Consider the following 26,806-nt stretch of genomic DNA (forward strand, 5'->3'; position numbering starts at 1 on the left):
GTGCGTGTACCCCAATATTCAGAAGGTTTTCATGCTGTCCAGTGCGGGCCTATTCTAAGTTCTGCTTTATGTGTAAGCATACCCTTATTATAGACATGCTGTGTGTGGCTATAGCGCCAACACTAAACATCACTCTATAGCAGTATACTGCAAAATACATGCTATAGCAGTGCTCCACAATCAATGGCGCTCAAGCTGTTGAAAAACTACAACTCCCAGCATGCCCCACTTGTATGTTTGTAACCACTGGGAAGCCACAGGTTGGGGAGCACAGTACTATAGAGGTTATAAGGTCTTGTTCAGATGCATTACTGCATGCGATTGTACAGTGTGAGAGCACGATACCGCATGCAATACATGATTATGGATCTCCAGCACGATGCAGAAGCCTGGCCTGTGCAGTGTGCAGCCATGCTTGTGTCTCTCCCTGACCCCAGCGCCCGCCCCTGACCTGGGATGCCCGCGGTGCCCGCTTAGCCTCCCCGCCCTGCGCTCTGAAGAAGTGACTGATGACCGGCTGCGATGGGCCCGGAGCCGGGGACCGGCCTGCTCTCTGCCGCCGCCGCATCCTGCAGCTTACGAGTACTAGAAGACAGCAGCGGCGCTAGAGGAAGGCAGGCCACACCCACTTCCTCAATGAGGAGCTCTGATTGGCCGGAGCGGACTGAGGGGCGGTGTTACGAGGTAATGGTTTTGGTCACTTCGTTTATCAAAATTCACTGGGCGGAGTTTTTTTGATATCTGGGTGGGGCTTACTAACGTGGCGCGAAAAGTAAACCGGCGTGGGGCGTTGTCCCTATCAGCCTGTGCGCCTCTATGTGGCGGGCTCGGTACAGTCACCATGCTGGCACATGTAGTGCCACAGAACTAGTGGGGAGAGAAGGGCTGCAGAGGGCGAGTGTGTAACCGCTACGCACGTGTCTCCCCGCCCACAGGTCAGCGCACAAGCCCCGCCCTCCCCGGTAGCCGCGCGCACCATCTACACGGCAGGGCATTCACCGGTAACAGGATGAGGAATATGCTGCTTAACTCCATAGTGGCCGTGTGCCCTCCGGGACAGGGCATCGGGAAGGCGGGGGCGCTGCCGTGGCCTCTGCTCAGGTATGCTGCTGAGTGTGAACAGCGTCCTGTGCCGGGAACCGCAGCTCGCACTACACACCGTGTTCACACTGCAAAGGTTTACAGGACATGTTCATATGGGAATGAGACCCTGCAGACAACCGGGAAGCAGAAATCATCTGCAGCTCTGCGGCATTTCAGCCCTGTGTGAACATACTCTGACCCAGGGTCTTTATGGCAGATCCTAATGGGATCTTCCAGTACAGGTACAGGTAGCTGTATTACACAAAGCAATAGAGATCAGCTTCAAGTATGGAACAAGGCAAAGTGCATGTTCACACAGGGCAGATCTGCAGCTTCTCCTCAGCATGTGTGAACAGGGCCAGACCTGTTGTGCTGCATACATATCAGGGGGGTCTATCAGTAGGTTGGAGCTACATTGAGGTGGCAGAAGCTTTGATTGGAGACAGTTTGGGTGTGCAGACCCTCGCCAATAATTAGGATGAGCTGGAAGAAGCACCTGGCGCAGTGTTTCGCTCCACACATTGCTGTTCTATTGTACTCCTTGCAGGAAAGGGAGCCCATCTCCCGCCATTAGTCAGAGCAGCACTTCACTCCCCGGCCGTCAATGAAATCTGACTGAATTGCTCGGTTAGGGTATGTGCACACTATGGAATATATGGTGGAATTTCAAGCCAAGTTACACCGGATAAGAACGAAGCAAAGTGGCTGCAGGCTTTGAGGTCTGCTCCCCTCCATGCCGCTCCTCCCCAGGTGCTGGAAAAAGATGGATCCCATGCTGGAAAAGTGGGAGAAGTTTCCCAGGACTGCATCCATCTTTTCCCAGGACCCGGGGAGGAGCAGCATGGAAGGAAGCAGAGCTCAAAGCCTGCAGCCGCTTTGCTTCATTCCTACTGTAGAGTCACTCATCTCTAGATTCAATGACATTCTCAAATCCGTCGTCCGCCCAAGGAATGTCCGCAGATTTAATTTGAGAATGTCAGTGGGACAGGCAGGTCCACCGCATAGCCTCCACCTGAAATTCCATGGTGGGAACATACCCTTATAGTCTATGGAATGAATCAGTAACATCTGGGTCTGGTCGGGGAGTAAAGCACCCTGCTGAGCTCTTCCCCTGACAATATCTCAGGAGTGAGACCCGGTGCTGTCTGTAACTTTTGACATGTTTGTAGACATTTCACAGCACTGGTTGTCCATATGGTCAGGTTCAGACTTTATTCTAGTTTTGATCAATTATTTGACAGATCTTTTAGTAATGTATTTTATTCTCCTTTGATTTCAGGAATGAATTTAAGCATTTCCAGAGGATGACAATGACGCCCACAGTAGAAGGTAACATGTACAAGAACCTCTAGGTGATCATAGTGTCTGTCGGAAATATACAAGAGTGCGCCAGGCTCTAGCTAATTAGTCAAAGAATCCCGTAGCAGCACAAATAGCAGTAGGTGCCAGCGGATGTAGTCCGGACCAAGGACCCTACATAGATACTACCCTGTTTCCCTAAAAATAAGACATCCTCCAAAAAAAAAGGCATAGTGGAGGATTTACAGGATAACTTAAGGAGAAGTCCGGCAAAAATTGTTATTATAGTACTGTATTGCCCCCCCCCCCCCCAAAAGTTATAGAAATCACCAATATACACTTATTATGGGAAATGCTTAGAAAGTACTTTTTTCCCTGCACTTACTACTGCATCAAGGCTTCACTTCCTGGATAAAATGGGGATGTCACGACCCGACTCCCAGAGCTGTGTGGGCTGTGGCTGCTGGAGAGGATGATGGCAGGGGGATGCTAAGTGTCCCCCCAGTGCCCTGTGTCTCTCAGTGTCCCCCTGCCATCATCCTCTCCAGCAGCCACAGCCCGCACAGCTCTGGGAGTCGTGACATCACCATGTGCAGGGAAAAAAGCACTTTATAAGCATTTCCTGTAATAAGTGTATATTGGTGATTTGTATAACTTTTGGAGGGCAATACAATACTTTAATAAAAATTTTCATGGGACTTCTTTAAAATAAGGCATCCCCTAAACGTAAGACCCCCCGCTGCCACCAGGGTTATGTCTGGTTATGCTATACAATAAGCATGAATTCTTCATGGAAAATAAGACATCCCCTGTAAATAAGGCATATAATGCATCTTTGGGAGCAAAAATTAATATAAGACACTGTCTTATATATAGGGAAGCACGGTATGCAAGGAATGGTCCACAGCACTCTATAAGCTTCACACAAGTTTATTCCATGATTTTTTTCAAATGGAGTGCTGTGCACAATTCCTTGCTTAGTTATTGCTTTAGATAGATGTGTTCTTTCTCTGTTACATGTATAGCAGTCTCATGTAGAGCAAGAACTGTCTGCAGCCAAAGTAGAAAACCTAAAATAAAAAATAAAAAGATAGATCAAATTGCTGGACAAAGGTTCATACAAGCTATCCTGCTCCAAACCTTATGTCACCAGAAAATGACCTATTGTTTAAAGCAAGTTCATCCATTCTGCGGCTGGAAGTTTGGGTATCCATGGCTACAACCACTCCAGTACCTTAACATGTGCCCCCTCCCCCCTTGTAGCCATAGTTGCCCAAACTTGTGAAGTGAAGAGTGTACTCCACCGCTGATCTGCCAGCAGCCGTCATGACAGGTACACTTTAAATGATGGTAATGCCTTCAGGTGGCTATACATCTTTGATAGCTGTGGGCCAAAAGCTTATTCAGCCATCATTTATTCTTCCCAAGCCCCCATGCACACTTTGGAAGTACAGAAGTAATATGCTGATCATCATTCTAGGGCAGACAGCTGCACCATCGGACTTTGCCACCATAGGACTTTGCCTTGGCTTATAATGTCCTCCATACTGTGGTTGCTTCTGATCATGTACTGTACAGATATAGGGGAGTAAGATCACTCCCTCTGTTTGTGTACAGTGTATAGGAGACATAGCAGCTAGTCTCCACCACTAGCTCAGGGGCAACTGAAAATTCTACATGGAGCCTGGTTAAAATGCCTTGTACAAGTGATATAAAAGCCAGAAATGGTTCTACCCCTTAAAAATTAATAATTAAAATTAAAGCCTGTTTAGAAGACTAGAGGAACCCCCTCCCCTTCCAGAAAAGTTTAGTCTCTACAGAAGACCAATGGTCTTTACCATGTGGACATATACAACGTCCAATCTGATGTGTGAACATAAACTAAGAGCTAAAAAAAATTCATTGGCAGCACTCCAATGTCTCTGTAGGTTGCACAATGCTTGTGGCTAAAATACAGACAAAAACCAAAAAGTGCAACACCTACAGCTGCAAGTGCTTACTGTACATAGACCCCCTGGTGTAAACACAATAAAAACCTGCTCTATAGAAATTAAAAAATGATGATATTAGCAAACTATTTGATCAGAGTGTACCATGTCACCACATTAAGATGTCCTTAGAGACATGGTCCTACCTTAATGTTAGCCCAGTAGAGGCCATGGCTAGTAAGAGAATGCTAGAGTAGAACCATGTCTCTGTTGCTGTTGCACTTTTTTTTTTGTCATAAACTAAGCGCTGTGAATCTCTGGAGGAGACTGCCTTAGAAGTTAAAGGCATGTCCACACCATAAAACAGTTTTTTACAGGATTGACTGGGATGCCATACTGATGCTGTCATAGAGGCTGCAAGGAAATTCACTTCCTAACCCTTAAATCTTATTTTAGAATGATCTTTGATAGTATTATCACCATTGAATTTTTGTTACTATGTTTTGATGCAAAATTCTGCTGATTTTCCACTAGATGTCACTGTAGTAGAACTTTTTCTCCATCCAGCTAGAGATCATAATGATGAGTGCTGTGTCCTCCTACAGGGAAGCAAAATGTTGTCATTATGGGGAGAAAAACCTGGTTCTCCATTCCAGAGAAGAATCGCCCTTTAAAAGAACGAATAAACATAGTTCTAAGTAGAGAGCTCACGTAAGTTAAATTCATTTCTCTCTTCACATTTGGTACTTTGAACAGATTGAGATGACATAATCGTGTTTGATAGAGTTATGAGTTGTGTTAAAAGTGACTCTGTACCCACAATCTGACCCCCCCACCCCCCCAAACCACCTTCGGATAGCTGCTTTTAATCAAAGATCTGTCCTGGGGTCCGTTCGGCAGGTGATGCAGTTATTGTCCTAAAAAACAACTTTTAAACTTGCAGCCCTGTGCCAAGCGACTGTGACCTACAATATCTGTGCCCTAACTTTGCACCACCCCTCCGACCCTCCTCCCCAACCTCTTTATCATTAGGAATGCCACTGGAACAATTTCTCCTGTTTGAACATTGCACAGGTGCCTTAAAGCGACTCTGTACCCACAATCTGACCCCCCAAACCACTTGTACCTTCAGATAGCTGCTTTTAATCCAAGATCTGTCCTGGGGTCCGTTCAGCAGGGGATGCAGTTATTGTCATAAAAACAACTTTTAATCCTGCAGCGCTGTGTCTAACAGCCGGTGCTTACATTTGTATATGCATAAGGCTGGCACACCCCCACCCTCCTCCTCATTAGGAATGCTCCAGGCAGATTGCTTCCTATTCCCCACCTGTGTGTATAATGAACATGGGCTGGATCGTTAAGACACCTGTGCAAAGCTCAAACGGCAGTAAATGTTCCTGGATCATTCCTAATGGTGAGGGTGGGGAGGAAGGACAGAGAGGGTGTGCCAGCCTAATGCATATACAAATGTAAGCCCCGGCCGTTAGACACAGCACTGACGGATTAAAAGTTGTTTTTATGACAATAACTGCATCCCCTGCCGAACGGACCCCAGGACAGATCTTGGATTAGAAGCAACTATCTGAAGGTACAAGTGGTTTGGGGGGACAGATTGTGGGTACAGAGTCGCTTTAAGGATCCAGCCCATGTGCCGTGCTGACACAGCTGATGAATAGGATACAATCTGCCTGGAGCATTACTAATGATGAGGAGGGTGGGGAGGAGGGACAGAGAGGTTGTGCCAGCCTAATGCATACACAATCTAAGCCCCGGATATTGGGCACGGGGCTGCCAGTTTAAAAGTTGCTTTTTAGGACAATAACTGCATCACCTGCTTAACGGACCCCAGGACAGATCTTGGATTAAAAGCAGCTATCTGGAGGTACAAGCGGTTTGGAGGGGTCAGATTGTGTGTACAGAGTCGCTTTAAGAATAATTCCAGATGTTTTTGCATGGCCACCAAACCATAGTGACCTTCCATACCATCTAACAGCATAATAACAGAAATTGTTAGGTTCCAGTAGCTATGTTTTCAGTGTACAAGTTAACACTACTGTTTCCTCTTTTTAAATCATAATGACAACCAAAAACATCCCAATGACCTGATCAAAAGTTTACATACAATCTTAATACCGTGTATTGCCACCTCTAACATCAATGACAACTTGAAGTCTTTTGTGGGAGTTGTGGATGAGGCTCTTTTTTTTCTCAGAAGTTAACGCTGCCCATTCTTCTTGGCAAAAAGCCTCCAGTTCCTGTAGATTCTTGGGCTGTCTTGCCTGAACTGCACTCTTGAGATGTCCCCAGAATAGCTCAATTATATTGAGGTCAGGAGACTGAGATGGCCACTCCAGAACCTTCACTTTGTTCTGCTGTAGCCAATGACAAGTCAACTTGGTTTTGTGTTTTACATTGTTGTCATGTTGAAACTTTCAAGTACGTCCCATGTGCAGCTTCCAGGCTAAGTTCAAATTTAGCTCCAGTATTTGCTGGTAACGTCCTGCGTTCATCTTTCCTTCAACTTTGACCAAGTTTCTTGTGCCTTTTATAGCTCACATATCCCCAAAACATCAGCGACCCACCTCTGTTCCTTTCATTATAGGCCTTTGACACCTCTCCGCTTATGGTTGTGGCCAAAAAGTTCAATGTTGGTCTCATCACTCCAAGTTACCTTGTTCCAGAAGTTTTGAGGCTTGTCTCTGTGCTGTTTGGTGTAATGTAGTTGAGATACTTTGTGGCATTTGCGCAGTAATATCTATCTTCTGGCGACTTGACCATGCAGCCCATTTTTCTTCAAGTGTCGCCTTATTGTGCATCTTGAAACAACCACACCGCTAGTTTTTTGTCCTTTGTTTCAGCTGATGTTTGTGGGTTTTCCTTTGCATCCTGAACAATTTTCCTTGCAGTTGTGGATGAATTTTGTGTCAACTTCTGTGCATGTTATCAGGCCAAAATCACCAGGGTATTTGAACTTATGATCAGGGTCGTTGGATGTTTTTGGTTGTCATTGTGATTTAAAAGTAGTTTTACACTAAATGGCTTCACCCAACCACTAACCATGAGTGGGGAAGAAGTTTTTGTATTAATATTCTCTGAAGTATGTAAACTTTTGAGCACAACGGTATCTCCATAGTAACAGTAATTGTATATTGGATGAAGTACATATCTTACATCATAAGCAGTAGGGCTGAAAGTAAGAGATGACACAACTGTGTGTTCACAAATTGGGAGTTTAAAGAGGTTTCCTGATTTAAGACACTATCTTACAAAACATGACCCGCAGAACCATCAGCTGTTCAGCCCTGATCTCAATGTACATGAATGTGCTGGGGGGAGTTGCGGCAGTCTCTTCTCCTTTGCCCTCTTTAGATAGCATCGGAGGTCTCCCAGAGAGTGAATGGATGAGTGGACAGATGTGTGCTGCTGCTTCAATTACCAGCAGAGATCTTGGTGGGGTCTGACTGCTGGGACCCCCCACCACCAATCACTTAGCACTCACCTATCTTGTGGATAGATAATTTATGGGATAACCCCTTTAATGGTGTGTTCACACCTACAGGATCTGCAGCTGATTTTCTGCTGCAGATCTCATTTAGCCCTTTAAGGACATGGCCCATTTTCGTTTTTACGTTTTCGGTTTTTCCTCCTTGTGTTTAAAAGGTCATAGCACTTGCATTTTTCCACCTAGAAACCCACATGACCCCTTATTTTTTGCGTCACTAATTGTACTTTGCAATTACAGGCTGAATTTTTGCATAAAGTACACTGCGAAACCAGAAAAAAATTCGAAGTGTGGTGAAATTGAAAAAAAAAACGCATTTCTTTTATTTGGGGGAAATGTGTTTTTACGCCATTCACCCTGGGGTAAAACTGACTTGTTATGCATGTTCCTCAAGTCGTTACGATTAAAACGATATATAACATGTATAACTTATATTGTATCTGATGGCCTGTAAAAAATTCAAACCGTTGTTAACCAATATACGTTCCTTAAAATCGCTCCATTCCCAGGCTTATAGCGCTTTTATCCTTTGGTCTATGGGGCTGTGCGAGGTGTCATTTTTTGCGCCATGATGTGATCTTTCTATCGGTACCTTGATTGCCCATATACGTCTTTTTGATCGCTTTTTATTAAATTTTTTCTGGATTTGATGCGACCAAAAATGCGCAATTTTGCACTTTGGGATTTTTTTGCGCTGACGCCGTTTACCGTACGAGATCAGGAATGTGATTAATTAATAGTTCGGGCGATTACGCACGCGGCGATAGCAAACATGTTTATTTATTTATTTGTTTACTTTTATTTAAAACCTGGGAAAAGGGGGGTGATTCAGACTTTTATTAGGGGAGGGGGCTTTTTACTATTAACTACACTTTTTTTTTTTTTTTTACACATATACTAGAAGCCCCCCTAGGGGACTTCTAGTATATACACTTGGATCTCTCATTGAGATCTCTGCAGCATAGATATGCTGCAGAGATCCATGAGATCGGCACTCGTTTGCTTTCGGCTGCTGCAGCCGGAAACAAACGAGTGCCGAGCCGAGGACTGCGCCATCTTGGACGCGTCCCCGGCCGGCATCAGTAACGGAGATCGCTCCTCCGGGACAAGGTCCCGGAGGAGCGATCTCCCCCACTAGACACCAGGGAAACGTTGCCTCCGGTAATCGGAGGCAGCTGTCAACTTTGACAGCTACCGCCGATTAGCTAATTAGCGGGCACGGCGATCAGACCGTGCCCGCTAATAGCGGCGGTCCCGGGCTACACGCGGCACCCGGGATCGCGGCACTTCAAAGCGGGGCCGCCGCGCGGCCCCGCTTTGAAGTGCAAGTGAGGACATAGGACGTACCGGTACGTCCTATGTCCTTAAGAGGTTAAATAACTGAACACAGCATCAAATCTGCACCATCAAATCTGCTGCAGATCTGCTGCAGATCCTGTAGGTGTGAACGCACCCTAAAGGAACAATCCATGCAAAACTGATGCACTGATATGTCCAGTGCGAGGCCTGAGGAAGCAGAGGAGCATGACAGGGGAGTGTCTGTCCTTCGTGTTTGTTGAATCCACTGCACTTGGCCTATCATACTACATCAGTTTTGGAGTTCTCAAGCAGTTGTCAAAAATTACTATTAGTATGTTTTCTTAATGCCTGGCGCTTTACTCTCTACTTTATTTCAGCACAACCCAGTAGTTTTCCTAGGCTTAGGGGATGGGGCTTGTGTCACTGGGACAGGTACTAAATTGTGACAGTCACATGTAGGTGCAACATGACAGAATAGTTCAAACATTTTATTGAGTTTTCACATAATATAACATTGGTATAGAAGAAAAGTATCAGTAGCAGTATAAATTCACAAATATACATATCTAATAAAACAAGGCCGACAACAATAACTAAATCTTACTTCACTTATACATAGAATGTAGATAGATGATATATGGTGCTATTTATCACAAGAATATAGAGTACAAATACAAAGCAAAGCTTACAAGAATGGATCTAGGGTGCCAGCAGCCGACATCTTATAATACCAGGTGGTTGAGGTAAAGTGAGACATGATAGGACGTCTTTCTGCCTGTGAGTAGCAGTGTAGTAGGAATAGTTTCCACTTCTTAAAGAAGGAAGCTGTAATGGCCTCCTTATTGCGTATAGTGTCCAGCATCTCCCAGTGTAAAGTTTCCTTTAGAATAGAGGTCAATTCCGAAATAGTGGGTAGGCTAGGCTGTAGCCAATGGTTTAATAAACACTGAAGGGCTAGTAATAAGGGGAGATGTACCCCGTGGGGGATAGGATGATACGACATGGGATCAGCCACAGGTCCATTGTCACCATGGAATATGTAAGTTACCGGATCTAAAGGAACTGTAAGCGACCACGTCACGTAAAAAGGATTTCACTAGGAGCCAATAGGATTGTACTGAGTTACAAAGCCACAGACAATGGAACAGGTCCGTCTGCGGCTCATCACATTTGGGACATTTTTTTTCAGATAATGTTACAGAGAGTAAGTAAAGGAACGGTCAAAGGCGTATATCGCTTTATGTAGGATTCTGAAGTGAAGTTCTCTCAACTTTACACTGGGAGTGGCTGTACGGACGGAATGAATCCCTTTAAGCAGTTTATTTTCTAAATCTTCCGCGGTCAGGGCAGAAGACCATTTCTTCAGAAAAGGAGGAGAAGACTTATTAATGGAAACCGAGCAAAGGAGGTGGTAGAGTTGTGATAGGGGTAAGGGTGTTGGTAGGGAAATACTAAGATTATGGAATTGTCCAGGTTTTTCAGCGGAACATGACAATATAGGCCACAGCATGCAGGCATGGATGGAGTATCTTTGAAGGTGGCAGAATTGTTGCTGTTCTGAAGTAGAGATGAGCGAAGTTGCCAAAAGTTCAGGTTTGCATAAACCCAAATGATCGGCATTTGAATCCCGCTGCCGGGAGAAGGTGGATGCAGCCTGAGGACTGCCTGGAAAACATGTATACTGTATCCATATATTAAAAGGCAGTACTTGGGCTGCATCCACCTTCTCCAGGCACCAGGATTCAGATGCCGGTGTACATGTTTTATTGCTTTGTGCACTATAAATCCACTGTTGTATCATGTATATGATGACGCAGTGGTGATAGTGTCCCATCCAAACTTGTCAATGTCATACATCTGCAGGGAACCCCCAAAAGGAGCCCACTATCTTGCCAAGAGTCTAGATGAGGCTTTGGACCTGTTAGATACTCCAGAGTTAAAAGATCGGGTCGACCTTATCTGGATCATTGGTGGCAGCTCACTTTATAAGGTAAGGAGTATTTGGTAAGAATGAATGCAGTAAAGAAAAAAAATAATTTCTTTACGCTTCTTAAAGTCTGCCATCACTAAACTCGATGTACTCAATTCTCAGATTGTTTGGGACCTACTCTGCCGAAGTTTTAAAAACTATATGAAAGTTTTTATCTCTTGCATCCATTCATCATTGTTCAATCACAATAGCACACCAAAGCTGCTGCTTCCTTAAGTCCATGCTTTACACTGAAGGCCTGCTCACCCACTATAGCTATTATGAATTATTTTTATGAATAATAATACTTTTAGGCTGGGTTCACACTACGTATATTTGAGGCTGTATAGCAACCAAAACCAGGACTGGATTGAAAACACAGAAAGGCTATGTTCACATAATGTTGTAATTGAGTGGATGGCCGCCATTTAATGGCAAATATTTGCTGTTATTTTAAAACAACAGCTGTTATATTGAAATAATAGCTGTTATTTACAGTTATATGGCGCCCATCCACTCAATTTCAACATTGTGTGAACAGATCCTTTCTGGGTTTTCAATCCACTCCTGGTTTTGGTTGCTATGAGGACCTGACATGAGGACCAAATACAGCCTGAAATATACATAGTGTGAACCCAGCCTTAAAGTGGTTATCCAGCATTACAATAACATGGCCACTTTCTTCCAGAGACAGCACCACTCTTGTCTCCAGGTCAGGGAGATTAGGCTCCATTTATTTCAATGAAACTCTGTTACAAAACCCCACCCAAACTGGAGACAAAAGTGGTGGTGTCTCTGGAAGAAAGTGGCCATGCTTTTGTAGCACTGGATAACCCCTTTAATTCTGCCAACACTGATAAATGATACAGTAGAATAGGTGGTGAATATCTCTTCTGTTTCTCCCCCCTCTTTTGATCAGCTCCTAGTAACCCATACACAGTTTTAGGCCTTCAATTAAATGACTCCATAGTAGCAAATTTCTAGAACTTCCACCACATCATCTTTCCCAAAAACCCAGTAGGAAAGTGATGCATAGAGAGCAGGTTTCCATCACTGCAATCATTAAATGGGGCATTGAGACCAGCAAACTGTAAATGAAACATAGATACGTTTGATTATCAAATTATTGTCATCCAACATACTTTCAGCAAATAATGTTATTGATTGTCTTGTGACAATGGCCGCTGACAAGTGGTGGGATATAATAAAGGGGTTTCAGTGTTTTTTTTTATTTATTTTTGGGTTTTTTTTTGTCTGGGGCAAAAACCCTCACCTACTCCCCGCTTATGTTCTAGCACTGTCCCATCCTCTGCTTGTCTCCATATGTTCCTGCTTCTGAGACATGTCCCCGACTGGCTGAGAAATGGTGACGAGTGGGGGACGGGAAGGAACTAGAACGGCAGCTGTGGTGGCCGGGCGTGGGTGTCCACAGCCATATAGCTTAAATTATGTGAACCTGGACAGACGCTTTTAAAGTGGTTTCCCAGGCTTACTGAAACTTGTCCTCAGTTTGTGTGTTTTGCATCCCAGTTGCATTGAAGTAAATGCAGATGAATTGTAATACCACATGCAATCTGGGGACAGGGGTGGTGCTGTTTTTGCTAAAAAGTTTTTGTTTTAAATCCTGGATAACTCCTTGAAGAAGCAAATGAGCAGCCAGTTCTTGGTGTATTGGAAGCACAGGAAAAATGGGCAAGTGTAAGGACCTGAGTAAATTTTGCTGGCTAGATGACTGGATCAGAACATCTCCACATCTTTTGCTATGGATCTGCAGCTAATCCACAGCGCGAAGAATTATTCCTATATTCTGCAGCAGATTGTGCGTCTGTAAATCCGGATGGAAAGCCTGCAGCATATGTACAATGCAGTCATTTCCAGACTGAATGTTTTATAGTGTCCTCCCATGGAAGATCATACTACACTATAAGTTCATGTACAACACATTATTTTCTTACTTTACATGCACTTTAAGGCTATGTTCACACTACGTGAGAGACTGGCCGTTCCGTGACCCGGCCGGGTCACGGAACGGCCAGTCTCTGCAAAGATCTTCCCGGCCGGTACTTAAGTATGTGTGCGCGCCCGCATCAAAACTTCCCATAGCACACAATGAAGCAAGCGGCCGGGGTCGCTCGCTTTATTGTGGAAACTGACAGCTCTTTCTGCGGCCACAATTCACTTAATTGTGGCCATAGAAAACTGACATGTCAGTTCTTTGCAGGTCCGTATGGGATCCCGGCCAGAGGGTATACAATATGTAGACGCTCCGGCCGGGATCCCATAGAACAATAGGCAGTGTTCACCCCGCACAAAGTATGGCTGTTGTTGCTGACTGCAACAACGGCCATACTTTTACGTAGTGTGAACATAACCTAATACTTTATCCTAGCTTATTGCTGTAGCTGCAGAATAATAATCCACTTATCACATATTTTGTTCTCCTGGACTGTAAATAAATGTAATATGATCAAAGGATAATCAGGCATCAAACTAAACATATCTGGTTCCCCTATTATATGTATTCTTCTGTGTTCTTTCCTTGAGGAATTTTTAATACTTGTCTAGTTATGATGAAACATAATAGATGCAAATGGACATCTACAATGCTTTATCATCACTGTATCTGTTTTAAAGAACAATGGAGCTGCTTCCTTTTTATCTCGAGGGAGGTTAGCTCCTGTTCACATTTCTGCCGTGGTTTACCCTTACAATGAAAGCCCAATAGACATCACTTGAGTGGTTTCCATTAGATTGGACAATACATATGTGAACAGTAACACTGTTAACCCGAATAACCCATTCTCCATGTTGTCTTTTTACATTCTCCCCTTATTCTCTATAGTATAGCACATTTGGGGAAATGTAACTAGGTTTTCTTTTATTATGTGCTACTAACACATCTGAATAAGTTTTATGTAACTATCTGCTTTGTTTTTCACGGTTTTGATCTGAACAGGCTTTGTCCTTGATCTGTTCAAGTGCAGATTCAGCCACATTAGGATTTTAATATAAAAAGCAGGATTTGAAGGATGTGAACAAGGTGACCTTCCTTAGGTTTGTAGTTTGTGGTCTTTTTATCTGGTGACATAAGAAGTGTACTGAAGGCTGGTGTCATACCACATATACGTCTGGGGCCTGTCAAAGGAGGAACTCCTATACTGCAGGGTATAAAGACCCATTTAAGTGACCTGTTTGACCCTTTTTCCAAATATGTTTATTTTGGTGGACTTTGACTACCTGTGGTTTTCCGGAAAATGTAAACTTTTCAGAAAGTGGGCTGAACATCTCACTAGTTGACTAAGTGTGACCCATTAAGTTTAGTGTGCCTGCAGTTCATACGCAGCAGTAGGGCTGGCTGATCGTGGTCTAAGTCACAGGTGTAAAACTTAGGCCCTCCAACTGTTGCAAAACTACAAATCCCATCATGCCTGGACAGCCAAAATTAGGCCACGGAACCTCATAACTCCACCCACATGGTCACACCATTGGCCCCACCCTCTCCATGACTTCATGGGCCTCGCCCCTGTACAGTGCTAGACAGAAGCAGTGTGGGGATTATGGCAAAGTTGGACTGGGGTAGGTATGAGACCAGGGGCGTGAGAAAGCTGAGGCTATAGGGCGTGAAAAAAACGACCTGCAGAAGATCTGGTCGGTTAACCTAGGTGACATTCAGTTTAGCATTTCCACAATAAATCGCCCAGCCCTACAGAGCTGTAAATGTCGGCATCCCTCTATGGGCAGGTTGCATACAGGGCTAATGCAGTATGTGCCTAGCCTAAAATAGAACTAGTATATGCCAGTAACAAAGCTAAGGCTTTGTTCACATATTACAGCTCTAGGGCACAGGCTCCATAGATCACTGGTGCTACTGAGCATGATGCTGCAGGCCGACAACAAGAACTATTGGTTGTGATGTATCATTATGACGCCAGGAGGTCCAAACCTATTAAAACCTTCCCACTACTTTAAGAACACTCCCGAGCAACTGTGTCACTACATTACTCAAAATGATACATAACGCTAGGGGTTCCTAATGCCAGCCTGCAGCTTCACGCTTCAAAGCATCCGTGATGCACAGAGCATGTGCATGTGCCCTTATGGTATGTTCACACATAGTGTATACGCTGCAGATTAAATGCAGGGTTTAATTATGCACTTTAGGTTTCTCCGTGTATACACTACATGTGAACATACCTTTTAGTGTCTTCTGATGTGGATTCATACATTGGGCACTGCGCCGTTCCAGTGCTGTTAGTTGTCCAATTGAGCATTTAGAGAAAATGCCCATATATAGTCTTCCCTTTTATGCAGAGAACGTCATCATGTACATCAGTTTCTGTCCCAGTTGACCAATATGGATTACCCTATTGGTATATTTAGTTTTTTTTTGAGGGAACATGTACAAATTCAATGCGGAGATTGCCCAGGATGGAAGTCGTCAATGCTAATCATTAAGCAGCGGTGCATGTTCTTGGGTTGGGCTGTGGGGAACTCCCGAGGATTCACACAAATGCAAAATGGAGATGGTGATGTGTGTGTTAGGGTGTTAACACACGGGCCGATCAGGGCCCGATAATACCTGTAAACGGGCGCCAATCTGCCAGATCGTCGCTCGTTTACTGGGCCTATTACACGGCCCGATTATCGTTTAACAAGGGCTGCAAGGATATTGTTACCGATGTCCTTGCAGCCCTTGCTTAAACTATATACTTTACCTATCCATGGTCCAGGGCTGCTCCTGCGGTCCGCTTCTCCCCGTGTCCCGCCCGCTCTAGTTTCAGAGCGTCCTGTCAGCTGACAGACCGTTCAGCCAATCACAGGCCGCGGCGGTCCCTTAGTATCAGTCCCAGACTCTAGATAACATGGCTGTATAGGTTTTTTTCTAGCTGGCCCAGCGTACTCATAAGGTTAGTCAAAACCCAAAGCCATTAAATTTTTAGCCTCAATGAAACACATACCTCACATTGATTCTATCTGATGAAACGGTGAAAGATCTTCAATATAAGGTTATTTGGGGCGAACATACAAACTGCAGAATAGAAGATTAGAGTTTTTTAATCTCAAACCATTTTACAAAATAGGATTTCTGTGCAGTGCAGACTAATTTGTTTCCCTGGTATTTAAAGCCAGTAAATTGTGTCTACCTGAAGTGTAAAGCTTTCCTTACAGACATGTCCAGAGTAAGACGCGTGGGTAGCTCCTTTTCCATGGATACAAGCTACCTGCAGGGAGTTCAACATGACTCACTGTTACTCTTGATCCGAAGTAATGTGGATTAATTCTCTTCCTCCTGGTTTTCACATAATATGCCCCTGGGCTCTGTCTAATTACACTCCAGCCCTCTCCTCGTACATCACAGAGCCGCTTTATTACATGGTGGGAAGGGAGGGGGCTGACGCATTTTGGTTTTTATCTTCTTACACTCTCCATGTTGACTCTCTATAACTGTAATAGCGAGACTCTTACCGAAAGCTTCAGTGAACATGTGAATCCGCAATATTAGAGCGAGTATTATACAAATGTCATAGCTGCATCCAACAGGCCCAGTATCTATCCTTATCCCCTGTCGGTCAGTGTTATTAGAGACTGTTCCTGCTCCTGCTGGAGTGTGGGCAGAGGGTAAAGTCTGCTGGAACGTCACATGACTGTTGTTCATGAATTCTTACCGGAGCAACTTTGGACATTGGTCCGCATAGTACTATATGTCGCAAGTCACAATATAGTTACTCTACTCTACTAGCTATATTTAACCCCTTAAGGGCACAGAGGATTTTGGCTTTCCTCCTTGCCTTCTAAGAACCATGACTCTTTATTTTCTTTTTCCATTCCAGGGCGGTATAGGAGCTTGTTTTTTATCAGGAACAATTGTATTTTGTAATGACTCCTTTTAATCTACCATAAAATGTATGATGAAATGTTTGTTGTGCTTTTTTTGTCTTTTGGTATGGTGGGGATGTTGATGTCTGCTTATACGTAACACTTTGTGCCAAAACTGGCCTACTATCTCCTGTATGTCAGACAGAAAACCAAGATAGCCATGTAAACATGGCTTTTTGTAGTATTTTATAAACAGCAAATTGTTTTCCAAATAATATAAACATATATGCTTACAATTGCCCTATGTGTAACAAACGATTAGCTATCCTGGCTTTTTCTTTTTTCTCTTTTTGTTTACACTGTTCACCGTGCGGGAACAATATTATGTGTTTTTGTTTGTTTAATTCCGCATGCCACAATACCAAATATAATTTAATTTAAATTTTTTACATGTTTTTTTTGTAAAGTGGGAAAGGGAGGGGGTGGGGTGGTGATTTAAGCCTCCTGCTGTTCTGGAAACTAAATGCATCCCAACAACCCCTAATACAGGAGCCAGTCCTGTCACTGATGTACTTAGATGCCATGATCCCTATACATTGTGGCATTTAAGGGGTTAATGGCAGACATTAGCCTGATTGCTGGTGTCCTTCATAGACACTTGAGTACTGGCTCATCCATAAAGCGAGCTCAGATTCTGAACTTGCTTCAAAATGCTATCATAAAATCATGCCCTCCTCTTACACCCCTCTTGCACCTGCTGGTCCAGCACTCTTGGTCACTGTCAGTCACCATTTCCTCCTGGTCCCTGTGACATCTTGACCCCTCAGGAACTGCCCCACTCACTGTCCCTTTCAGGGTAACCCCTCAGCTAGTGACTTGCGGAGCAGGGCAGTTCCTGTGGGGTCAATGCATCAAAGAAACCAGGAAAAAGCTGTGACAATACAGCGATCAGCAGCTGTGGAGGAACGGAAAGAGGGAGTATGAGTATTATTATTTATCTATTTTAAATCCATAACCATTTTGTTAAGGCTATGCATCATTTGACTTGTAGAGCCCAGTTAGAAGATTAATAAACTGGTGTAAGCAGTGGATGCTCTCTTGCTTTACCGGGGATCCTTTTTACTTTATTTTTGTAATACTGAATTTTTTGTAAATCTGAATTTAGGGGCCCACGGGACTCGCTTTACACAAAATGATTGGCAGAAGTAGCTAAATCCTTGACCAGTGTACTTAGTGTATATACACAGAGACTGTTAATAGCCTTCATTTCATTTCACACCAATCTTTGACCTGTCCGGAAAGAGAACATGATACTTTTCTACTATACACACAGTGCATCATTGCATTTACCATTAATCTGTATGCTGACCTTTCAGGTATGTGTACAGAGTAAATACATCACCCCTGCCAACTGTGATAAATCTCACCAGCTGCTGTGTTCCCACTCCATCCTCTAAGCACTGATCTGGTGGAAATGGGCTTTAATGTTTTATTTCACTTGTTATTTTCTTCCAAAATGCTTTATCTCAATGTTCCAAATAGTCACAACTTTTATTATTACATGTTCTTTTTGTTGATGTAGGTTTGCTGACTCTATCAGGTTACACATTATGTGGATGAAAGGGGGCTACCAGGAGTGCTCAGGATGTGCTTCATTAATCTCTCCCTGTAAATATACAGCAACATGGAAACATCCCACAATTTACAGCACTTTACATATTGTTACCAGGGAGTAGAAATGAGTGAACCTTAGGCACGCTCGGGTTCTCCTGTACCAGAGTGTGCAGCATTTGATTGCCGGTGGCTAAAGAAGTTGGATGCTGCCTGGTAAACATATATACAACTTTGTATACATGTTTTTCAGGACTCCCTAGGGCTGCTTCCACCTTCTTCAGCCAGGGAGCCATAGCCTTCACATCCTTTAGATCACCACTTCTTTTAGGATCCCAGATTTCCACAGCACTATATGCATGGTGTGTGCATATGGTAGCCTAAGGTTATGTTTAATTAAGCCCAAGATGTGCCCATATGAAGCACTACTGCTGTGGGGGCTGTCCTGAAATTCCTATTGACTCAGGTGCTAAAGCAGGCCTCTCTAGCTGTTTGAAAACTACAACTCTCATCATGCCTTGACAGCCAAAGCGAGCGCAGATTGGCGCTCGCTTACTTAGCCTATTACATGGCTTGATAGCAGCAAGGGCTGTATATATATTGTCCCCGCAGCCCTTCCCACATTCACAAGTGTAAAAGTGTAACGTTTATACATACCTGTCCACGCTGTTCTTCTCACGAGTGACTGTTCCCCGCAGCCGCTCCTGGAACTTCAGAGCCAGTCTTTAAAGTGACAGGCCGCTCAGCCTGTCACTGACCGTGGTTCTGTCTTGGCCAGTAAATGGCTGAGCGGCTTGTCACTTCAAAGACCAGCTGTTAAGTTCCACCGTCAGCTGCAGGGACCAGGCAGAAACTAGATGGACATCTGAATTGTGGGCAGGTATGTATAAACTTTATTATTTTTTTTACACAGTAGTCAGCAGTTGGCTGTGAATCACAATTACACATAGCGATGCACGCACGAGGGCTCATGATTTTAAGGCTGAAATAAACAACAACTATCAGCAAATGATTGTTTCATCACCTGATCATTGTCTTTATTACATGCGTGTAGTTGGGCCCTTAGAATGAGTAAATTGAAAAATCTCCTAAAAACCTGGCAATGTAGGCATTGGGCTCCATCAATAACTTGCATCCTAATAAACCTCTACACGATTATTGCTTCCTCATTCTCGCCTGCTTTTCTTGGGAAACCCACTTGATAACCTCTGAAACAGCATATCCTTATTTCTACCATCTGTTTTTGTTTGCTTTCCTCCCATCTCTTCCTTGTTCTAGGCTTTATTTTGATGTCTGTTTCGTTCTTTACAATAGTATATTAGTTTTGATCTTCTGGTTTTGTTTTTTTTTTATACACAGTATATCTGCCTATTATAGTACAGTACTTGTATCCCTTTAAGCCTAGTGGTATTATTATATTGTTATTTATAGCAGTTCAATTTTATTAACATTAAAGGGACAATGGCAGCACGTATATGCATTTATTCATGCTGCCAGTGTCACAGTGCCAATCACAAGAGCGTACTTACCATCTGCGCTGCTTTGTGATCCGGTGTCTTCATAAAATAAACAATCTTTTTTCCTGGGCTGACAGTGGCACAGAGGTGGGTCTGTGACACTGTCTGTGTCCACCCTGTTCTCCATCCGATGCTGTAACTTCAGGCCGTTGGCCTGGAGCATTGAATGGAGAGCAGGGTGGGCTGAGGTTGTGTGGGACCGGTGTACAGCCTCAGCCTGTAATCCTTTTGTTTCCCTGCGGAATAAGTGTAGGTTTACCTAATCTCACACCATTAAAATACCTAGATGGCCATGTTTCTTAACATCTAGACAAAATGCAATTGCCATTCATACCCGCTGTATACACTAAATCCTCTACCCAGAGTCTACTACATGGTCCTCTAAAAGAAGGTTGCCAGAATGCCTGGTATATAATCGCGTAGGAAATCTGTTCTGGATAAAGGGGTACATTTTGGGGATGGTTTTACTCTGCTAGACAGGATGGACACGTGCACCGAACTAGAATACAGGATCTACTATGTAAGATGTATAGGGATTTCTTATAGGGACCAAAACAATTGTAATAATCTAAACGGTTAACTGTAGAACATCTCTGTATAAACAGTCAGATTGATTTGACTTTCTCATGGAAAAAAATAATGAAGAGAAAAGGTCAGTGTATGAGTCAGAACTGGAGCACAATGCATGTAAATATGAGAGGCAGTCTTTCTGGCCTAATGCTTCTCAAACTGCTTGGCAGAAATGAGATGGGGACGCTGAGAAAAGCCCGAAAATGCTGATGAACTGTTGAGTCAATTATGTGGCTTTTTAGATTAAATACCTGTTTCTAAGTCTGAGTATAAAGGGGATAATTTACACAGTTCTCTCTGATTGGAGATCCTGCCAGACACTTGTTGTCGCTCCTGATTGCAGCATAGAGAATACAGAAGTATATGCACGATGCTGTTGTGCTAGGTGCACTTATAACTATATATATATTAATCACTTTAATTCAGCAGCTACTTTTCACTTTACACGCAGATGTTTTAACCAGGCTGATTTACCGTTCTCGCTTGTCTGGGTGTCGCTTTGTAATGTAGAAATCATTTGAGCTTGTGCATCGCTTGCTCTCGATATACTGTGTGACTGGTTTGGCTGCTCCACTTGTGTTTATCTAAAGAGACATACGAGTGTATTACAGCTTCACGTTACCTCAGAGTTGTATGACAACACCCCTAGACGTATATGGGGCTTTAAAGTGAATCTGTCATCCTCAGATTTGCATATTTGCCCCTTAGAACCCTATGCTTATCTGAAAACTATCCACAGTTCCCGGATGCATTGCTTGGCAGCCCCACCAAATGCTGGCACTTGCCCTTTAACTGTACATGCTCCTTATCAGAAGCACATTCATGCCACATTAAAGTGTAATTATCAGAGTGATTGCGTCAGAAGGTACTGTGTGACCTTTATCCTCAAGTTGTATTGTACTCACCACTGCTTAGTTCATTTGTGCTACTATTTATCATTTAGGGTATATGTACCACCAACTTTTATCTATGTAAGTTTTTGTGTTGTGTTTGCATGGTATATATGCAGTGGGAGAAATAAAGTCTCACTGAAAACTTACAAATAAGGCTGCTCAGAGCTGGTGTTCAACCTATAGATCCAGGTACTGTATGGGAGCATTCACATGTGCCCATAGTGTGCCACATGGTTAAAATACCTGTAAGGCTCTGTTGAAAACCATGACAATTTTCTGTAAATTGTAGTTTCATTTTCCCACACTAGGTTTATACCTAAATACTTCATATTACAGGGTATCAGATGTCATGTCTATACAAGTAGGTCTTCTATTCTACAGATGAGATCACAGCAAGTCTCAGCAGTACCTGCGTACAACTATAATTGGTAAAGCTGTGTTTTGTGTCCATTATGGCTGCTGTAGAAAGCTTCAGTGACTGAGCTCCATCAATAGGGTGGGCTGAGTATGTTTCTCGTGCACCCACAGCATCTACTGCGCCTTTAAGCCATGTTCATGTAAATGACTCCTCAGTCTTTAGAGACGGTGAACATGAAAGGGAGGCTTCTGAATGTTGATTTCCTGTAGCCCTAAGCAATGATTCATGCTTAAACATATTTTTCTCTAAATTCAGTCATCTGTAGTAGGAATTGTTGTTCCTTTTGCAAACAATTTGGTTAAAAAAAAAAAACCCTATCCCCAAGTAAACTCCTTTATAGCAAATCTGGTAATGCATGTAGCGAATCTCAGTCTTTCTTTTGTGCTGTTCTTTAAACTTTGTACAGAATTTCAGGGTCTACATTGTTGCAAACAAAAAACCTAAAATTTGTTTGCATAGTTTAGAACATTCCTGGCTCCATGCTGCAGTGCCTTATTGGTAGGAATGAGAAAAAGCAGTCCACCATGAAGGGCACTTTCAGGGCTTAGTAACTTAAATCACCCTGTCGCCACTCTGACTTTGACTTAAAGTAACACTGTCACCTCCTTTTTGCATTCTGACATCTCTCCACAGGTGTAAAGGGTAAATTTAGCGTTTTTCATACCTTATTTAATATCATACATCATGGTGTTTGTTCAAGTAAAAAGTGTTGTTTTATCAGCCGCAGATTGTATTAAGTGGGCGTGGCCTTGCGGCACTAGCGCCACTTAGCCCCGCCCACAATGGCACCGTTGGCACCGTCCCCTCGCCGTCCATTGAAACAGGCTGGCTGAAAGGTCTAAACCCCACCCCCTTTACGTCGGCCAACCAATGGGTGTCAAGAGGGCGGTGTCAACTGTGCTGTTGTGGGCGGGGCTAAGTGCTGCTAATGTCGTGAGGCCACGCCCACTTAATACAATCTGCAGTTGATAAAAGGACACTTTTTACTTGAACAAACACCATGACGTATGATATGAAATAAGGTATGAAAAACGCTAAATTTACCCTTTACACCTGTGTAGAGATGTCAGAATGCAAAAAGGGGGTGACAGTGTCACTTTAAGAACAAAAATCTTTTGAAATAACAGGTGCTCTTTAAATAGGCAACAAACAATAGTACATGTGACTATAAGAAACTTTGTAATAAATCTTTTCAGACAAAAATGCTTCCTTCTGCTATCAGTGAATAAATTAAAAAAGAAATTAAGGTACTCTGGGTCAGCGCTGTCCACACAGAGAAGTGGCCGAAAGCTTTAAATTAATGAATTTAATATAATAAAAAAATTTATATTATAGTGTAGCACAAATATGACGCGTTTCAAAGACATACGTCCTCTTCATCAAATAAAACAAAGTGCACTTTTTTAATTTATTTACTTATTTCCTCCACGGGCCCCATTATTTTGGCAGTATCCTGTGTTTTTGGTACAGTCAGCTTAGCAGTCCCTAGAGGTAGTAGGCCACTATACAGTGGACTGTTACCAAACAAGACCCTGGATTAGGATTTATACCCTGTTGAGGGGTGATATGCACAAAGCCCATATGGCATCTAGGTGAGCACCTTCTCACATAATCCTTATCCTTGGTGTATTGAAGTATCACACGAGGCGCCGGTGCCCGCTTTTTTTTCTTTCTTTTTTACTTGTTCCTTCTGTTATCAAGCATCTTCCCTCTGTCCCCCTGTCTGCTAAAATGTCATCCACTCCAAGCGGTACATCTCTATGGAGGAGGGTGAGTGCCTGATACAACATACCTACTGCACAAAGAGAGAGAGAAAGACACTTTGCTGAACAGGAATCTTCTGAAAAAATTCCACCTACCAAATCAATAGTGACCAGATATAGTGCTGCTCCCCATGTACACTCACAGGATGGCTTATTCTAAAAGGTCATTTGGAACGACAGGTACGCTAATCTATAACTTTTATTCACTTATTTTTTTTAAATATATTTTTCATACAGGAAGTTTTAGACAAGCCAGTAAACCAGAGACTATTTCTAACCAGAATTCAGCAGGAATTTGAGTGTGACACATTTTTGCCTGAAATTGATCTGCAGTCCTACAGACTTCTCCCTGAGTAAGTAGAATGAAATAAATACTTAGGAGTGACCGTTTGGATTTTTAACCCTGTTTCATTATCTATTTTTGAGTTTTTGTTATATACAATTTTTATTGCTCCAGTGCATCAAAAAAGCAATTTAACTTTTGGATTTAAAGATATCCTGCAGTTTTGTGCCTACAGCTCCTATGCAGAGACGTCCCCATGGTTACAGACTACAAACACCCCTTGCTGTCGGATCCTGCAGTCATATTTCTTTACATCAGTGCAGAATTTCGAGGTTTAACTAAGTTCTTTAAAGGGGTTATCCAGGCTTAGAAAAACATGGCTGCTTTCGTCCACAAACAGTACACACCAGTTTGGGTGTGGTTATGCATCTCCATTCCATTGAAGTGAATGGAGCTGAACTGCAATGGTACACCCGACCTGAGAACATCGTTTTTGCAGGAAAGTAGCTGTGCTTTTTTCCAGTCCTGGATAACTCCTTTACGTTTATTAGCACAAATATACAAGTTTATCACTTAACAGAAGATGAAGAGAAATGCTTTGTGTTAACAATTGGCTCCGTACAGCAGCAGAGCATTATCCCATGTTATGATGGTTCATTTCCTCTGTATTTCTACGGTCTAGCACGAAGGAGTTCTACTAGTAAAGTCTCAGTCGAATCCAATATTCCTCCTATATTCGATCATGCACGTGAAAAAAAAAAAACCTTTTGAGCTGTTTATGGAAAATCAATTTCCTAGATGTTATGTTTGCCTTGGTGACCAGATGGTGAGTTAATACATTGGGCTGCCAATTCTAATAGGTGTTTACAGCAATGATCCAGGATACAATGCTTGTTAGTCTAGTAAAAGCAGTAAATCTGCACCAGATGTATTTATTGTATGAATTAATGGTAAATCCATTGGAAACTTGCTTCATCAGCACATTCTCTCTCATTTGTAAAGGGAACAATCGCAAAACGTGAACTATATTTCTGTAGTGTTTTCTTAGCCGTGTACCTTGTGACAACAAACTTATGCTTTTCTGTTCCTTTTTAGATATCCAGGGATAACATCAGAAATGCAGGAAGAAAACGGAATACAGTACAAGTTTGAAGTCTACGAAAAGACAGTGTAACCAAACTTGGTTTATCTTTGTTGTACATTTTATCAATATAAACAATAAATAGTTTTCTACTGTTTGTTGCTTCAAGTTTTTAGTTTTCAATTAATATACCTATTGGCCCTCATTAGTGGTGTTTAGAGAACAGCGAATTTACAGTAAGTTTGGGTTCACAAAACACCAGACACCTGGCATTTGACTCCCGGTGGTTGGCGAAGATGGATGCAGCCCTAGAGAGTCCTGGAAAATGGCCATAGACTGTATCCATGTTTTTCAGGCAGACTTAGGACTGCTTCCATCTTCTCCAACCACAGGAAGTTAAATGCTGAGTGTTTGGGGTTTTGTCAACCTAAATGCTGTAAATTCACTCATCTGTAGTGGGCATTAGGTATTTTTTGAGAAGCTCCCAGCAACTTGCTTAGTGTTTAATGATGGATTCAGTTCACACACAATAGCAAAGTAAACAAATGTAGTTGACTTGATTCATAAAAGGAAAATATACCAAGTAATAGAATTACTTGGTGAAGTATATTCTGTCCCCTAATTTATTATTTTAAATTTTTTTGCCTTGGTCCAGCACTCCTCCCTCACTGAGGTGGTTTTAAAGGGAATCTTTCAGCACCCGGCCCTACACAAGGTACACAAGTCAGCCAATGTCTGCCTACAGGGGACTGACCTAGCCAGTGTTGGATCTGTGGTCTAGGGGTAAATCACCTGTTTAGAGACCTACAACAGTTCATTGTTCAATTCCCCTGATAGAAATAAAATAGTTTATTTTTTTATAATTCTTATCAAATTGGTAAGAATTTCCTATCAAGTTAAAATTAGTTTTAAAAATCAGTTTTGTTCTACAATGAAAAAAATCAATTGCTAAGTTTTATTTTTATCAGGGGAAATGAACCTAGAAGAAAAACTTTAAGTGGTTACTAGACAAGACAATTATCTCTGAACCACAGCTTCAACACAGTTCATTGTGGAGGTTCAACTATACTTGATTGCAGATCAGTCCTCTGTAGGCAGTTTATGTCTGAAATCAACACTCGGAGACAATGGCTACCAGGGTGAGTGATCAGGAGGCCGGGCAACAGATTATTCATGAGGATGAGGGAGAAGGAAGGAGTGGTAAGGCATGCCAGAGTGCAGTAAAAACACTGAGCCATAACTCTTTGACTCTTTATTACAGTAGTAAACCCCAGATTGTGCATAATCCACTCGACGGACAAATTACCAACACGTAAAATACTCACTAGGGCACTGCTAGCTACAGCACACTGTCAGCACCTTGGGTAGGGCCAGGGTGCTGACAGATTCCCTTTAATTATTAAATGTATATAGGGTCATTACCTAGCTTCCTTCAGTCTTTTGACTAAAAGCACAAGGTGATCTTTTTCCATCCTCTGCTCCTGTGTGTGGTGTCATGTGGTGCTCATTATTGCAGCAACGCAGTGTCTGTAGGGTGTAAGCCCAGGGAGGCTATGTTTGGCAGCGCTGGGGTTCCTGGTCAGCTAGGTCACTTCCTCCTTGGGCGCTGGTTGTTGTTGCCGCATGGTGCTACAACATTTTTTAGTCAGGGACCCACGAATCGGGGACCGGTGTGTGAGCTTTTATACACTTTGATTAAATTGAAAACTAACTCCTGATGTTAATAAGTCTTGTGCTGAGAAGCAGAAGGATCAGTGATAGGTGTATGGATGT

General features: G+C 42.9%; 2 protein-coding genes across 6 annotated transcripts in view; one reads left to right on the forward strand and one right to left on the reverse strand.

Annotated features, from left to right (window-relative positions):
- Positions 1 to 857, reverse strand: part of MSH3 (mutS homolog 3) — a 103,879-nt gene extending 103,022 nt beyond the window's left edge. The window contains exon 1 of one of the 3 annotated variants that reach the window (XM_069962845.1): positions 757 to 857. In XM_069962845.1, the coding sequence (XP_069818946.1) occupies positions 757 to 843 (87 nt within the window). In that variant the 5' untranslated portion in view covers positions 844 to 857. Of the gene's footprint in view, positions 1 to 451 lie in introns of all 3 variants that reach the window. The other 2 variants (XM_069962846.1, XM_069962844.1) reach the window with 2 other exon arrangements.
- DHFR (dihydrofolate reductase) lies at positions 663 to 25,190 on the forward strand. 3 transcript variants are annotated; one of them, XM_069962854.1, is made up of 6 exons: positions 663 to 684; positions 2,363 to 2,412; positions 4,916 to 5,021; positions 10,975 to 11,101; positions 23,907 to 24,022; positions 25,048 to 25,190. In XM_069962854.1, exons 2-6 carry the CDS (start codon positions 2,388 to 2,390, stop codon positions 25,124 to 25,126), a joined length of 453 nt encoding a protein of 150 aa, XP_069818955.1. In that variant the 5' UTR covers positions 663 to 684; positions 2,363 to 2,387; the 3' UTR covers positions 25,127 to 25,190. The 3 variants fall into 3 exon arrangements, with proteins under 3 accessions (XP_069818955.1, XP_069818953.1, XP_069818954.1); XM_069962852.1 differs by lacking the exon at positions 663 to 684 and adding an exon at positions 730 to 1,101; XM_069962853.1 differs by lacking the exon at positions 663 to 684 and adding an exon at positions 731 to 935.
- The last annotated feature ends 1,616 nt before the right edge of the window (positions 25,191 to 26,806 follow it).

This window comes from Dendropsophus ebraccatus, chromosome 3 (assembly GCF_027789765.1).
Source record: "Dendropsophus ebraccatus isolate aDenEbr1 chromosome 3, aDenEbr1.pat, whole genome shotgun sequence".
NCBI lineage: Eukaryota > Metazoa > Chordata > Amphibia > Anura > Hylidae > Dendropsophus > Dendropsophus ebraccatus.